The 15,681-nt window shown below is 45.9% G+C and overlaps 1 protein-coding gene and 1 long non-coding RNA gene across 2 annotated transcripts in view; one reads left to right on the forward strand and one right to left on the reverse strand.

Annotated features, from left to right (window-relative positions):
- Positions 1-15,681, reverse strand: part of LOC135579886 (uncharacterized) — a 132,575-nt gene that overhangs the window by 109,017 nt on the left and 7,877 nt on the right. The window lies entirely within an intron of this gene.
- The window catches only part of TWIST2 (twist family bHLH transcription factor 2), a 35,924-nt gene continuing 22,607 nt past the window's right edge, over positions 2,365-15,681 (forward strand). The window contains exon 1 of the mRNA XM_005509226.4: positions 2,365-3,176. Within this exon, the coding sequence (XP_005509283.1) occupies positions 2,665-3,147 (483 nt within the window). The 5' untranslated portion in view covers positions 2,365-2,664 and the 3' untranslated portion in view covers positions 3,148-3,176. The remainder of the gene's footprint in view (positions 3,177-15,681) is intronic.

Here is a 15,681-nt window from a genome sequence, read left to right on the forward strand (position 1 = left end):
CCCCATTGAAACACCTTACTCCCCAGGAAATTAAGTCCTGCCTTTGGTGGTCACAGCAGGGCAAAACAAAGGTGCAGAATAAATATTAGCATGCATATTGACAGGGCTGCAGGAAAAAGAGATGCAGCAACAAGCAGCTCTCGCAAGCTCGGGTCTGCTCCCCTTGCTCCTGGTGCTCTCAAACACAGCCCAAAACGCAGCCCTGCTCCCACCTCAAGCAGCCTTTTGCAGGCACCCACAACACCTTTGGGCAGCGTGCTCCAGGTGCTCAGCCCCGCAGCCCTCCCATGCTCCGAGCATCCTGGCAAATCCATGGCTCTTTACCACTGTGAATGACATACAAGCACAGAAAAGCCGGTACCGTTAGCAGGGAACCTGTTTGCTGGGAAAACCGTGTTCTTTGCAGAAGTGCCCATCAGCAATAGCTTCTCTTAATACTTGGAAATGATCCCACACACGAAGAAGAGGAGACTTCTAAATAACTCAAGTATACACCAAGCACCCCTTACAAGGGGTGTTTTGCCCTCTGGGGCACAGTTTCACATCAGCACCACTATTGACAGCACTTTATTTCACTTACGGGATAGGCAAGGAGCCTATTACTCAGGTTTCTCCAGTATAAATGTTGATTGCCCTAACTCAGCAGAGGATGGTATCTGCTTTTGGGTCTGCAGGACTGGCAGACACCATCTCAGTCCCCTGTATTTGGGGACCTCCCGGTCACTGATGCAGAGCAATTGCCCACCCTTGGCCCCAGCTGCTAGCCCCAAGCCCTTCTGAAAACCTGGCTTTGGGGCACAAGCGGCAGAGGCACCCGGCCCGTCCGACTCGCCGGGGTCTTAAATTGGATTAAAAATCTATTTGCAGAACTGCCTCGCTTTCCGACTTCTGTGCTGCACCTGAAAACCTTTCCTTTTGAAAGCAAACACAGGCTCTCCCCAGGGGCTGCCCGGGGAAGTCTTTCCACTATAAACATTACCTACCAGTAGTGGAGTCAGCCCCAGGCAAGCCAAAATTCCTTCTCCTACAGAGGAACACTTTCCAATGAAACCAGACATTATTTTTTCCATTAATGAGTGTTGATACCTACTGGAAAACTTTGCAAAGAAATATACTCCAAACTAATTCTTCTGATACAACATTTACATTTTATGAGTTTCTTTTGTCTTATTTATTTTTCTTATTATTATTTTCTTTTCCTGCTACGTATCGAAAACATGATCTTTGCTGCTCAGGAATGCGTCTGTTCCTGCAATTTGGGCTGTAACTGAAATCAGAAGTCCAAATCTGATTTTGCTCTGCCTCAGCTCCACGGAAGCAAGCAGAGTTTTCCCACATTTTCCCTGTTGTGATGGAGAGGAAAAATAGATCCATCGTCTCCTGTTTGATACATCAGAAACCCTCGAGCTGCTACTGTGATTTTTATGCCCTGGGATACCACGATTGCAACAGTGGGACAGACCAAAGGAAAATATGTTCTCCTACCTACCCTCAGCTCTTGCTTCCCCCGAAAGTGTTATTTAGTATTTAATAGGGCAGGAAAAAAGCAGGGAGAAAAACAGCAGGCAGATGGGCTGGAGGGCCAGCATCACCTCTCCAGGGCACTCTCCGTGGGGTTTTGTACATACTATTATCTGCTTTTGGATGACCCGTATTTTGGGCTCCACAGGGTTAGTCCAGGAGGGTTTTTCCATGCCCCCCACAAGTAGAGGGCTTGAAGAGGCTTCTCCCCCCAGCTGCTCCCAAACCTCCATCCTCCCCACAGCTCAGCGTGCCCCAGGGAACTCCTGCCACCCCGAGATCACCCCATGGGACTGGGAGACATGTTCCCATGCCATCTCCACAGGGCCGGGGTTTGGGGAGAAGGGTGCCGCAAGGAGCAGCAGGGCATTGGTAAGAACGCCAGCACCAAGGGTTGCAAAACGGGGCACCGCTTTGGAAAAATGGGGCACGTTCTTGAGCATGCAAGGGCTCATGTGCCCCGCACCCCAATTCGGGCAAGGTACCACTGCAGCGTGGCCATACAGCTGGGAGTTGTCCCCTCGGCAGCATGGGCTGGGAAGCAGCCTGCAAGGGCTCAGCAAGCAGCCCAGCACCCCAAAAAACCCTGGTGGGGATGTGCGGGGCAGGGGGTCACCCCAGAGGGGTGCTGCAAATTCAGCATCTATAGGGATGGGGGTTGGGGTGGCAGGGGGTGGTCACCAGCTATCTTTTATTCGAGGTGCATTCCCAAGATTTTAGTTAAGTGTAACATAAAACTGTGAAAGTTTAGCAGGGGAAAAGCTTTCCTCCCACTGACCTGGCCGGCCAATCAGAAGGGAGCCCCGCACCTCCCTCACTTCTGACAACTATTTAGCAACTGAGCTCAGCTAAAGTTTCCAAAAAGTTAGAATAACTTCCTCTCTCCAAGACCTCAATTTTTTGCACAACCCCGATCCTTGAAATAAGAGCCCTTCAAGCAACCTGGAAAACGTTTGGTCAGCAAAAAAAAAAAAAAAAAAAAAAAAAAAGAAAAAAAAAGAAAAAAAAGGCAAAAAAAAAAAAGCCCTCCTGTTTTTCCAAAGGATCTGTCTCAGGAATTTAAAGCACATTTAAGACACACACACACTCACATAACATAAGGAGGGGGGGAACGTCTCTTCCCCTCCCCTTCTCGCAGAAAGCATGGAAGAAAGCTCCAGTTCTCCTGTTTCCCCTGTGGATAGCTTGGGGACCAGTGAAGAGGAGCTGGAACGGCAGCCAAAGAGATTTGGCAGGAAGAGAAGATACAGTAAGAAGTCCAGCGAAGATGGCAGCCCCAACCCAGGAAAGAGGGGAAAAAAGTCCAGTCCCAGCTCCCAATCTTATGAAGAACTACAGAGCCAAAGGATCCTGGCCAACGTCAGAGAGAGGCAGAGGACTCAGTCGCTCAATGAAGCTTTTGCCGCCTTGAGGAAAATCATCCCCACTTTGCCCTCTGACAAACTCAGTAAAATCCAGACCCTCAAGCTGGCGGCGCGGTATATAGACTTCCTCTACCAGGTGCTACAGAGCGACGAGATGGACAGTAAGATGACGAGCTGCAGTTACGTGGCTCACGAGAGGCTGAGTTATGCCTTCTCCGTATGGAGGATGGAGGGAGCGTGGTCCATGTCAGCCTCCCACTAGCCACCGCCCGGGCCAGGCGAGCCCAGCTGGTAGGTACCAATTTCTCTTCTCCTGGATGATGCTCTGTGTCTGCCTGGCTACGGGATGGGGTGCCCGCAGTTCCCTGCACCAGCCCGGCTTCACAACGGGGCTGGGGAGACGCGGCATAGCTTGGTGGGGTGCGGAGATGTTGCCAGGCAAGGGGTTTGGGGCCAGCGACCTGGAGGTGAGATGGGCAGTGCGGATGTGTCCTGCTGCCTCTCCCACTCCCCAGGGCCTGCAGAAACTTAAGATTAAAAAAACCTTGCAGGCAGGCAAAAATCAGATATACCCTATTTCAAAAAAATAAAATCAGTATGTTTCTGCTTTGCATAGATGGGGGAGCTGAGAGATGACCAGTATTAAGATTTGGCTGATGAGGGACAAGGCAGTGGGGGAAACCATCGTTGCATGAGATTTGCCAGAAAGCGCTGCTTCAGGGAAGGGTTTTAAGGGAGGAAAAGGTAATCTGTAAAACAGACTGACAAGGGGATCTGAAACAGCTGCCGCCCCACTTCATGGGCGGCTGTGCCCAAAAAACCCAGTGCTGAACCAGTGGTCCCAGGGCGGCTGCAGCCTCTCCCGGCTGGGGGTACCAGCGGGTCCGTGGGACCCAGGCGGGGTTCTGCCACGAGTTTGCCCCAGGTTGCGTTTGTCTTAAAAGAAACAAGCAGCAGATGTCGGCTGCAACCCCGGGCTGTGCCCCTTCCTCCTCACACAATAAAAAACAAACAAAGATAGAAGAAACTTTGCCAGTTTTTTGTATTTGTTCCGTTTCCTTTCCTCAAAATGCTGGTAAAGCAAAGGCTGGTGTTAGACTTTTGTAGACTGGGACTTAGTTTCTTATTTATTCTCAGCACTAAATCCTTCCCTTATCGTTTCCCATTAGCAGAAATCTACTTCCTCTCATGTTGCCTTTCATAATATTCGGGGAGAGAGAAATAAGCAGTAAGAAAGGGGAAAAAAAGCCCTTAGTAACACCCTCATCTCCAGCTAATTAAGCAGAGCAGCTCTGTGTTGTGTCAGCCAGAGTTTGCAAAGGGCCAGTCGCTCTCTGGGGCTCGGTACATAAAGCAGAGCTCGTGAACCCATTTCACCCAGCAAACACTCAAATGGGAATTTACCCCCACCCCCTTGTAACACCGTGCGTGATGCAAAATGAAATAATTTCATCATGCAGCAAATCAGCTCCTTAAAGAGGAAAAGAAAGTTTATCCCAACCCATTGGCCAAGCTTTTTTAAAGACAAATCTATCTTTGCTTTAATAGCAATAAATGTCTCATTTTAAAAAAAGCTTCATGCAACTACAGTATTTTGGCTTTTTTCGAACAAAAAGTGTTCAACCACGACTTATTAGTGCTGTAAAATGCTGAGTAAAAACCATTTTAGAAACCACTACAAGTAAATGTTTTACTTGTGTCTTGAAATGGTTTGCATTTTGGTGCTGCAATTAGGGTTTCCGCGCACTCTTCTAGGGAGCTCCAAAAATGTTAAGCTGTTCAAAAATTGGTTACTCCATCCATTGCATAAGCTGCCTGTTGTTTTAGTTTTGTTTAAATAGGTAGTGCTGCTGTGGTGGGTTTTATGGCTATTGCTGGCGTTACTATTTTTTGCATGCTGTGCCCTAATTTCAACGCAAAAAGCCCAAGTCAAGTCACTTTTTAAAAGGATAAACCCTCAGTTTATAAAATAGAGTGCCTTTTTCCCATGATAATCTGACTAAAAAAGCTGCAGCAAATAGATTAAACTAATACACACGCAAAAAGCCAGGCTTCTTGTCAAAAACAGATGTAGAATGTCTCAAACACATATTTCTTCAGTGGTTTAGATTGGCTGAATAGTAAAGTGCTGGGATGGAACAATGCATTTATTCTGTTGTCTCCCAAATGATGTGGTGCCATTAGCCAATGATGTTTTAAAAACTGTTATCTAATATACAACCATTCCTCGCTATCACACAGCACTTTAGCAGAAAAACCTGCTTCTTATTTTTTTTTTTAAAAACCATATTTAAAAATCACTGTTGTTTGAATTATTATTAGAATTTCTCCAATGTGGCGTATATTATTTGCGGATGCCCGGATTGTCCCTAAAATAAAATGTCCCTAAAAGAAAATGAGAGCGACATTCCGGATCGCGTGAAAAACCATACATAGAGCCAAACCTCGATGCGTTTTCAGTTTGTTTCGGAACGAATCGGTATTCGGCGTCTTTGCCACAGCTCCATGGTTAGAGGTGGCTTTTTCCTCGGTGTTTGTGTGTCCTAAGTAGGAAGGTGGTCTTTCCCCTGAGCCCTTGGACTTTCTCCTCTCGCCTCTCCGTTCTGCGCCTGTGTCTGCACACACACGTGCGTGCGGTTGAACTGTTGAAAATGTTGTTGACAAATGGCCTGGTGTGGTGCGGTGTCAAATTCTATCATTTATGGCAACAAAATTTACATCTGCCAGCATTAAAAAAATTATATCTATATATCTACATACAATAAGATTCTCAAGAAACCCTCTAAAATGGGCAAGCTGAGCTGGGTGGTGCGTCATGGACTTCTGTGTGGGTCTGTCACGGCCAGAGTAGTTTTTATGTATAGCAGGGGAGCAGTCTGTGCAGTCTCAATGGCAAAAAAAAAAAAACCCAAAAGCATTAAGAAGTAGTTATCTGAACGTGGGATCAGCTTATGCCTTTCCTAGGGAATAGCCCTTCAAACATTGGGTGAGCACAAAGGGGTGAGCTCTGCTTGGGCTGGGTTGCCGCAGCCATCCTCTCCTTTCCCTAGGTTTTGGGGAGAGATAGGCAAGGAAAGGTTTTCTCCTTAAAAAAACAATTGTTCCCACTCGGCTGCAAAAAAAACAAAAAAAAATAAATCAGAGGAGCTTTCTGATTAGAAAAAACAGAAAAACAGAGCCTTGGGAACTGGTAAAATGCCACCTGGCCTTCGCAAATGCCAGCAGGTCATTGCTGCTCGCTCCTCTGGCCATGAGAAGTTTTCCTGTTCTGCTCCATGTAATTACAGACAACTCACTCCAGTAGTTTCAAGAGAAGCAGGCGCAGCTTTGCGCTTCGATTAGTGTAAAAGGATGTTTCAAAAGAGATGCAAAGTTGAGCCTTCCTACCCCAAATGTCCCCATCCTCACCCCCGGCACCTGTGCCCCTTCCCTTGCAGCCACTTCTCTCTTTTTCCCTCAACATGTTCAAGATGCTCTAAACTTTAAAAAAAAAAAAAAAAAAGGCAGAAAAAAATGTCTCTTGCTATTCAATTTAATAGGAAAAATACTGTCCAACCAGGATATCAGGAGCATCAACAAAGCGTAAAGGCCAATATAGCCCTAACCCAGTAAGACCAGTCTGCCAGCAACCCCCTTCTTCCCACTCACCACAGCAGGGTTTGGGATGGACCCTTTGCCTCCCCTGGGCTGGCACTGACACTAGTAACACCTTTCTCATCTTTTTGTGCTGGAGAAGCCACGTGCAACGTGTGTGTGTGACACACAACCATCGGACCATTGCCCCTTCAGACTTCTAAGGGCTGTTTCCAGTGTAAAAAGCTAGCATTCTATTTCATTTTGTCCTTAAAGAAGCAAACAGATGTTATCTCTGTTGGCCCTGGGAACAACCTAATTCTATAGTTTATGAGAGCAGTACAGTTAACCGGGGGTGTTGTGACACTGGAACTAAGCCCTTTTTGTCCCAAAAGCCCTATTTTTTTATACGCATCCTTAGAAAAATGTAAATACGTTTCCTTGACAGGAAGGATTGTAAAGTTTGGTATTTACATTAATAGGCTTGTAGAGGGGGGTTTCATCTTAGTACATTTAAAAGCCCAGCAAAAAGCATTTTGGATCTTCTGTTTATGTTTGTGTCTTTTCTTGGGAAAGAATAAATCTGTTGCACAGCGGACACCAAATACATTGCAATCAGCCAGAAAACGCTCAGGCTCAGAGACCTTTGAAGGAGAGGGTGCAAGGGAAAGGGTCCAGAGAAGGAGACATGCAAAAGACAAATCTGCCATGGACCAGACATACATAAACTAATTACTGATTGTAAAGAGCTGGAGACAGGCATGGTGGAGGATAAATGTTGGATCAAAACCGAAAGACTGCTTAGAAGAGCGGCAAAAGCATGTTATTACTTAATCCATCAGAGCCTGGGCTGCGGCAAAAGTCCTATCGAGAGATGTGCATTGAAGGCTCATTAAGGGAGCAGTCAAGACATACATTTCAGCAAAGCAGACTAATTTGTCTCTAAATTAGTCATCCTCACACCAGTCATCTGTGCAAGAGCAGCTCTAATTTTAAAGATCATACAAAGCATCCTCATTAAAACAAAGGGGAAGATGGCAATGCTGTTCCTTCACAAGCTCCCTTCACATTCCTTCCTTCAGTACTTTTCTGGACATATTTGATAGAGTCATAGGTAGCAGTGATGAATTAGCCTTGGAGATCACAGCAGCCTCTTACAGAGTTGGGACAGATCCTGCAACCATTGCTGAAATCTCTTTTGGGGACATTTCTTGTCAGTCTTTCCCCCTAGCAATATAATTATTTTTATAGCTGTAGCTCTGAGAATCATTTCCATGTGGTTCAGCACAACTTTGAAATCTCCAAGCCTGAAATCGGCAGAATTTATATCTTGCTGCTGAGCCACAGGAATAAGTCTGATGAGGCCATGAACGTTTAAAGGAACGCCACCACAACCCCGAGCACAAACAAACCTCGACATGTAATCAGGGAATTACAGCTGCTGGTCGGGGAAAGCACACATTTGGGGTAGTTTTTTTTTCCTTCCCCCTGTCTCCAGGCTTTGCAGAAGATAAGTGTGGGGGAAAAGCTGATTAAAATAAAGCACTGTGCCATTAAAAACTTCCTCAGCTGTCTCTGAGCAACCTTGCTGCTCCTTGCTAGCTGACAATCCCATCAGACATCTCAGTGTGTTGCTCTAAGTGACTTGGAGAGTACTACACACCATCACTTATGATTTAGTTCTTCGACAACTTTGGAAGCAAGAAAAAACAAGAAGTCCTCCAGCTGGATACTAGCAGCCTCGCGCTAATTAATGATTAGTTCTCAAGAATTAAAACAGTAGAAATATTTACCAGGGAAAAAAAACAAAAAACTCTGGGCACCCCAGTATTTAATTAGATTTGTAGTTATAGAAGATGACCACTCAGCAACAACAACTAATAATATGCAAATAACAAATTAACTCAACCAGCCAATAAATCAAAGCAAGGCAGCCCTTACCCTCATACCCGTCTCTTTAACCACTTCCATACCAGCAACCTCTGGCCCTGTAGCCAGACCTGGCCACCAGGAGCTGGTCCACCCAGCCAATGTCAAGACAGCAACTGTGCCACCACAGCCAGCTTTTACAATTCTCTTGTCCCTCTCCTGGCAAGAGGAGCCAGTTAAACACTGAAGAGGCTCTTTTCTAGCAAGTCTCCCCTCAGCTGGGCTCTGTATGCACATTCACGGGTGTACAAGGTGAGGATCAGGACTCTGATAGCTCTTTGGGATGTGCTTCTCCACCTGCATTACCATACGGCTTTCTTTAGAGGGCTGACTGGTAAAATAACAGAAAAAATTCAAAAGCAGGTCCTTTATCTGTGACCCTTAGAGTTTGAGGCTTTTGGCATTTCGCAGTAAAGGGGGTTTTCCCTTAGACGGGGGAAAAAAAAAAAAAAAAAAAAAAAACAAGGGAAGAAAAGTCATTAAGTCATTTTCCTCTGAAAAATAAGCCATCGCATCACGGGAAGCAGCATCAGGAACCTGGAGACATGAGCACCTTGCTGGAGAAGGGTGCAAACGGGACATGGAGGCTATTGGCACCACTACTGCACAAGTGTTAAATAAGCAACAACAACTGTTAAGCCCTATTGCTAACAGAGGGTTTCAAAGGGGCCATTAGACCCCTGATCTGTCTGGAAGGTCTTCCTTGGGGTCTGAGCCTTTTACAGGGGGGAAAACAGTATTTTCAATCTAATTCTCTGAACCCCAGACAGGCAGCACAAACTCTCTCCCACACCAGCGGCCAGCGGGTGTTTGCTCGTGCACAGACTTTCATCCTGCCCGTATCTCAATGGGAAGGGGGCAGCCAGGCACCTCAAGACCTCTCCCAGTAGCTTCATTTGTGAGCCTTCATGCAATTCAAGATTCTTTTTTGGGATAGGAGTTAGGCAGACGCAGTCTCACACAGCTTGCAAAAGCGATCAGACATGAAAAAGAAAATAACCCTTGTGCCCTGTGCTGTACCATGAACTGAAAGTGAGCTACAGTCCCCCATCTTCCTCCTGTGTTCTCCTCTCCATCTTTTAACTACAGCTTGGAAAACAGAAAAAGAGAATGGAGAAAAAAAGGCACATGTCTGCTGGTTCAGCTTGATATATAATTACTGGAAGATGTCCAGTAAGCCTGTGCTAGCTTTAATTGAATTCCTAATAAGATAATTTTGCCTTGTTAACCGCATACCCAAGAAGAGGCTTTACTATTTCCTTAAGAGATATCAGATCAGCCAAACGCACACTTTAAAATGCATGAATTAGGTTCCAGATTAATTTAGCCACCAAAAACCCTCATGCAGTAACTTAAGCGATTATGCCTTTAGTTTAAGCTGTTTGGGGCTCCTTTAAAAAAAAAAAAAAAACAACATACGTTTGCGCTTAAATGTAAATAAACTTAATCACTTAGCTAGGAGACATGGAGGGATCGCGGCTTTACTGAGGCTCCTGTTAAAATAATCAGCTGATCCAGCTTGGAAAATTTGGGAAGGTGGGATGAAGCCAGAGAGAGGCTTTCACGCAGAAAGTTCATTTTGCGTGGTCGGGGGATTCCCCACTGCATTTGAATCCAGTGTCCACGACACCAAGCACCGTAGTAAAATTAAGCTGCTGGAGGGATCCCGCACAGCCACAAACACGCACATTTAAGACTGACCCTTATGGCATGTTTCGTGCGCACCGTGATGAAATCTTGCTGCGTAATATGGCTTGTTAGAATAAATTCCTGGCCGGGAGGTGAGGCTCAGAAAACCACAGGGATGTTAGGAGAGAAAGAATGGCAAACAGCCTTCCCAGCATATGATTTGCTGTTAGTAATATGGTGGTTTATCTCTAGTTAAGAACAAGAAAGGACTTTAATCCCTCTGCAGAAAGCACACCTGGGGAGCCCTGCAGCACCCCAGTACCATTACCCCGCAGATGCTGTTGTGATTGTGCTCACCCCACAGCAGAAATGACTCACCCTCACTGCGCTCGGGACAGAGGAGCAAAGAAGCGGCATTTCATTGTTGAAAGGAAGGGGTGAAGTGCAGAGGACCGGCACCGAAATGCTGTTTTGTTACATCCAAACAGCCCCAGCCCGCTGCGCGCTTCTGCAAAGGGGGATGTAAACATCCATGGCACTTCTATATAAGCGCTGCTCATTTAAGGAAAAGCTGTAAGCTCCCATTTGGGTGTTCAGAGCAAAGACCCTGGGAAAAGCAGTGCTGCAGGTTGGGTTGTATATGCAGCACGGCCCAGGAGGAGCCCCAGCATCTGCAGGTGCTCAGCGATGCCACCCACCCCAAACACAGGGGGAAACCCACAGGGTGTTGTCCTCCCCAAGAGCACACCCTCATACCAGCATCACCACGGGCACAGCAGATTGCCCATAAGAAAAGCATCTGGGGCACGATCAAACTGTTAATCAAAGGAGTTAGGAGAGAGAAAATAGCTTCTCAGTGTGTCGAAACTGAGCATCTGTCTCCTTGTCCCTCTCACACACTTCCCACGGGGATACCCAGCACCACCTCTATGGCACGTACACACCAAATTGCATCCTCTAGGTACCTTTTACCAATTCTTGTGAGCTTTTAAGTCTTTCTTCCCGCAAAATGCCCAGGCTGGCTTGTCCTGTTGGCTGTGGCAACCCAGACAGAGTGTGCCACAGCACAGGGTGGGTGACAGGAATTTAGCCCATGCAAGATAATCTGCATGGAACCAGAGAGTTTTTAGCTATGGCAGCATTTTTGGGAATAACAGAGAAATACCACCATGAAAACTTCCCAACAAGATAGTGGTGCATAAAGTTACATGATAAAGGCAGGCTAGATTAAATATTTTCTTAAAAAAAAATAATCTATGCATGCAACATAAATATGTATTTTTACACATTAGATGAGACGGCTATTCTGCGTCTGTTAAGAAAGTTTATTATTTTGCCTGATGAGCTCAGGAAACTTCTGACATCGCTGAACTCTTTTTGCCGCCTCTAATTGCATGTACAATGCTTCAGGCACGGCCCTGCAATCTCCGCATTCAAAGCTCGCTTCCAGCTCAGTGGGGTTCTATGCGCTGAAGAACCAGGTATTTTGTAAAAGGTTTTTCATCCTTTGCCATGAGAAGGGCTGTTTAATAGATTATTTATTGCTGGTAATAACAGCAATCTTTTTTTTTTTAATACCATATGGGTCTAAAATGTTCATTGTTGGAGAGGAGCTGAAGCACGGCTGAGCGTCTGGTTTCTCACCAGCTTCCCTGTAGAGAAGTGGAGAGCTTGGACTTGGGTTTTGGTGCAGAGAGGTGGTTCAAAGCACTGGCTTTTCCTCAGTTTGTACCTCAAGAGCAATGGAGATCAGGACATCCCTTTCCAGTGATTCCTTTGGAAATCTTAAAAAACACACAATGTAGTGTTCAACGTTTCTTGTGATAACTTAGCATGTGTGAAGGAGTAACTCACCACTGTTTTACGTGCCACAGAAATACCCCATCATCTTAAAATATAATTACGGGTACCCCCAGCCAACGAATGCTATGTGCCCAGGGGGGTGAGGATACAGGGTAGCATTTTCAGCCATAAATTTGGAGCTCGAAACACACCAATTTTCAATAACACTGAGTTAATGTTGAAATTTTATTTCTAAGCACTGTTATTCTGTAAACTAGGCAATACTTTCACTCTCAGTGGGTGGCAAAAGGTAAATATTTTAAAGTGGTTGAACAGTCAAAGGGAAACAGACATGGCGTTGAAAATTGTAGTTATGTCTTAGCTGTGAATTAAGTCAGAATGAAAGAGAAATGCCTCGCTTAAGAAGTGAGTCTTCAAATATATTTCCCTTTTTTGATACTGGTTTATTGTTCCCAAATATAACATCATTGGCCCATTTTCTGCGGCAATTTGAAAGGTTTTTATAAGTACCTCATAATGCCTGAGCAGGTATATACATAAGTCCTGAGAATGTTTATTATTAATAGATCTATCCATTGATCCCTGCTCCTACAGAAAAGAAACCTCCAGTTCATAGCACATTCTGTGCTATTTCCTAATGCCATAATTTCATCAACTGCGCAAATCACTCGCGCTGTGTTTTTGTTCCCCAGTGCTGCTTTTTCTTAGTCTTCTATTTAAATGCTACTACACCAGTTGTCACACAGCTTCAGCAACATTTGAAATTACAAAACCTCTTTCTAGATAGGAAATCGATAGGCTCCCCCCTTGAATTAGTCTTCCGATCAGTCTGCTCTTCAGCTCTTATTTATTTCAGGCACATCCTTAAAATGGCACAGACAGCCAAAATGTTTCAAAACGAGGGGCCTTTCAATCATTTCTCCTATGCCACGCCAGCAGACTCAATGCCTAAAGCTTTGCAGGGGATTTGGTTACTGGGACTCTTCAGGGCACGGCTGAATTTGGAGTTGCTCCGTCACACTTTGTAGGCACAAATGCAGCCGGTGAGGCACCTGCGGCTCTGCAGATGTGGCAAGCTCAGCATTTGCAGCTGGTTCACTTCTTGCATGTGAGCTGGCAGTGGCATGGGGATGTCTGCCCCAGGGAAGGGAAAGCAGCCATGAGCACAGCCCAAGAGCTCAGCCCTTTCCAGGCAGTGTAGGGACCCCAGCCTTTAATTTTGGTCCCTTCCAGCCCCAGCATCTCCCAGCAGGACAGGAGCCCTCTCAAATTTGGGATCTCTGTCTTCCTGGCTGCCAACAATTCAGCACAGCACAGGGATGCAGCACCATCAGGCTTTACTCCAGCAGATCCAGGGGACATCAGATACGGCTGAGAGGCAGAGGAGGCTGTTCCTCCCATTATCATTTTTCTTAAGAAACTAAGGTTTTTTTGTTGTTTTTTTTTTTTTTTTTTGTTTTTTTTTTTTTTGTTTTTGTTTTTTAAAGAAAAAGGAAAACAGGATTTGGCAGCAGGCAGAGGGTAGGGATCCCTGCCAAGGCCTGGACAGCTGTACCTTCTTCACTAGCAAGTTGTGTGATCAGCCAGGGCTGTGCTGAAAGCCAAGAGGAGTTACCATAGCTGCCACATTGCATTTTGCTGATCCTCCCTCTGGGAGACACCTTAAAGAAACAAACCCACCCTAACAGCTACGCCAGCACTCACACTCCACCGTGCATCAGAGGAAAACTATGGGTGACCTCTCAGGGTTTGTGTGTTGCGTTGGGTTTTTCCCCCCCTCAATCTCCAGCATTTCTGATCCAAGACAAGGGGACAGGAAAGGAGGAGAGCAGTTTATACAAAACAATGTTCTTCCGTTTTCTGCAGCATCGCTCACGCACAGAGGCCACCCACCCCTCCCATTCATGGCCTCAGCAGCGCTCCCCATGGCTGGACCTTCCCAATGCCTTGAAATAGCCCAGGAAACTGTGCAAAAGCCCCTGCAGGTCCAATGCTGCCTGGAGGCTGCCTCCAAAACAACCCACCCCAGCCTGTGCCATTGCCTTGCAAATCTTGAAGCTTCTGCCTGGTGGGGTCTTAAAAGCAGCAGAAGGAAAGGGGCACATCAGGAGGAGGGAGTGAGATGTGATGAGCATGGAGGAGGTTTGAGAAGCACTGATGGGCTGCGCCCAGCTGGCAGCAGATACCTGCTGGGAGACTCCTGTGAGTCCCAGGCAACAGCTGGGGGGAAACCTCCACTCCCTTCCCAGAAGAGCTGGTGACAAAACAAAAGGCACTCATTTCTTTTTCAGCAGAAAGTTATTCTTCCTTTTCTTTAGGAAAAAAGCAAGAGACCTATTCCCAGGTGTTATCTCTGCTCTGTCCCCTACATGACAGCCAGGCACTCACCAGGCTTCAAGATTTGTTTTTAAGTTCATCAGCAAAAAACATCTTCAGACCTCCAAAGCTTTCTTTCACATAACCTCCCACTTATCTTATTTCCATTATAAAGCTCATTTCCCCTGAAAACAACTCCAAAATCTACCACCAAGGAGTTGTGCTTGCTCCAAAGCCATACTGAGGTACCCCGTCACCGAACTATTGTGCAAACATACTTAGCTGTTCTCCATAACCTAGCAAACCCATAACTGGTAGTTCCCCAGGCTCAAAGAGATCTGCTTGATGGAAAAAGGCAGAAAGTCACAGGTGCCCAGCACAGCTTGCTCCTGGGCTCTTGCTGACTCAGCATCTGCAGGCACTAGAGGGCAGGATACACTATATTAAAGACTAAGGTGGGTTTGAGGTTCCATCCACTTATGTCTAACAGAAGAGCATGCAGGATATCTGGGAGCAGCCAGGAGCTGCCTCACTGCACAAAGCAAGGAGAACCTGAATTTTACACTGAGCACATCCCAGAGTGGTGATCATTAGGACAATCATCTCCCAGGTTATTTAATTTAGGGTCAGAATACCAAATGGCACCAGGGGCACTTTCCACCACAGTGCAGTCACAACTGCCTGCTGCTCTGCCAGCCAAGTAATTCAAGGTAAAATATTTTGCCTTGCAAGGGGGATGCTCCAAGCCATATTCACTGACACTATGCAGCACTTTCTGCTGAAAAGCATTCGGCAGATTCGTGCAGCAGGCACAGACAAGCTACTCTGCAAGTGCTGCAGCTCAGACTCTTGGAAAAACTGGCTTTGTGCTCAGCCAGTTGTCAATATACTCTTTCTATATAGAAAAACTGATAGGATTTTTTAAAATATAATCTCATTACTTTCTATGTATATGATTAAAGCTCTACTGTCCTCATCTTAATAGGATATTTAAGACCAATTCAAAACAAAACAAGTACAAGTTTACGCCATTCCCTTATTGACAGCCACTTCAATAAACAACCAAACTTTTAAAAGATTGCTCCAAGCAGGTCATGCAGCACAGCCCTTTCATTAGTGAAAAACCTCATAGAATTGGCAGGCTTCAAGAGGAAGGTAATTTGTGGTCTAAACACAGGAAAAACCTCTCTCAAGCCTCCCAGACCTCTTTGCAGGGAGGGCCTAATCCCACTTAGCAACACACTGGAAGCAGATACCCTGTGCCCGACTGCAGAAAATACTGTGGGCTGACAGCCAGGAGCAGCAGGTTGCACCCTGCATAAGTGATGTTTTGTTTCTGACATCACAACTTGTAATACATGATAGCAACTAAAGAGATTAGACTGTGCAATGGCAAACCCCTTCCAGGATACAGCCTGTTCCTACTGGCAGATCAGCAAATGTGGTGCAGGAATCGGGTGTGATGGGCATCACTCCCAGCTGCTGGTACCCACAAGTCTGCCAGAAAGCATCTGCCCTTCACTAAGGGACTGAACTCCTTTAAAAA

The sequence above is a fragment of the Columba livia genome, chromosome 7 (genome assembly GCF_036013475.1).
Source record: "Columba livia isolate bColLiv1 breed racing homer chromosome 7, bColLiv1.pat.W.v2, whole genome shotgun sequence".
NCBI classification, from domain to species: Eukaryota; Metazoa; Chordata; class Aves; order Columbiformes; family Columbidae; genus Columba; species Columba livia.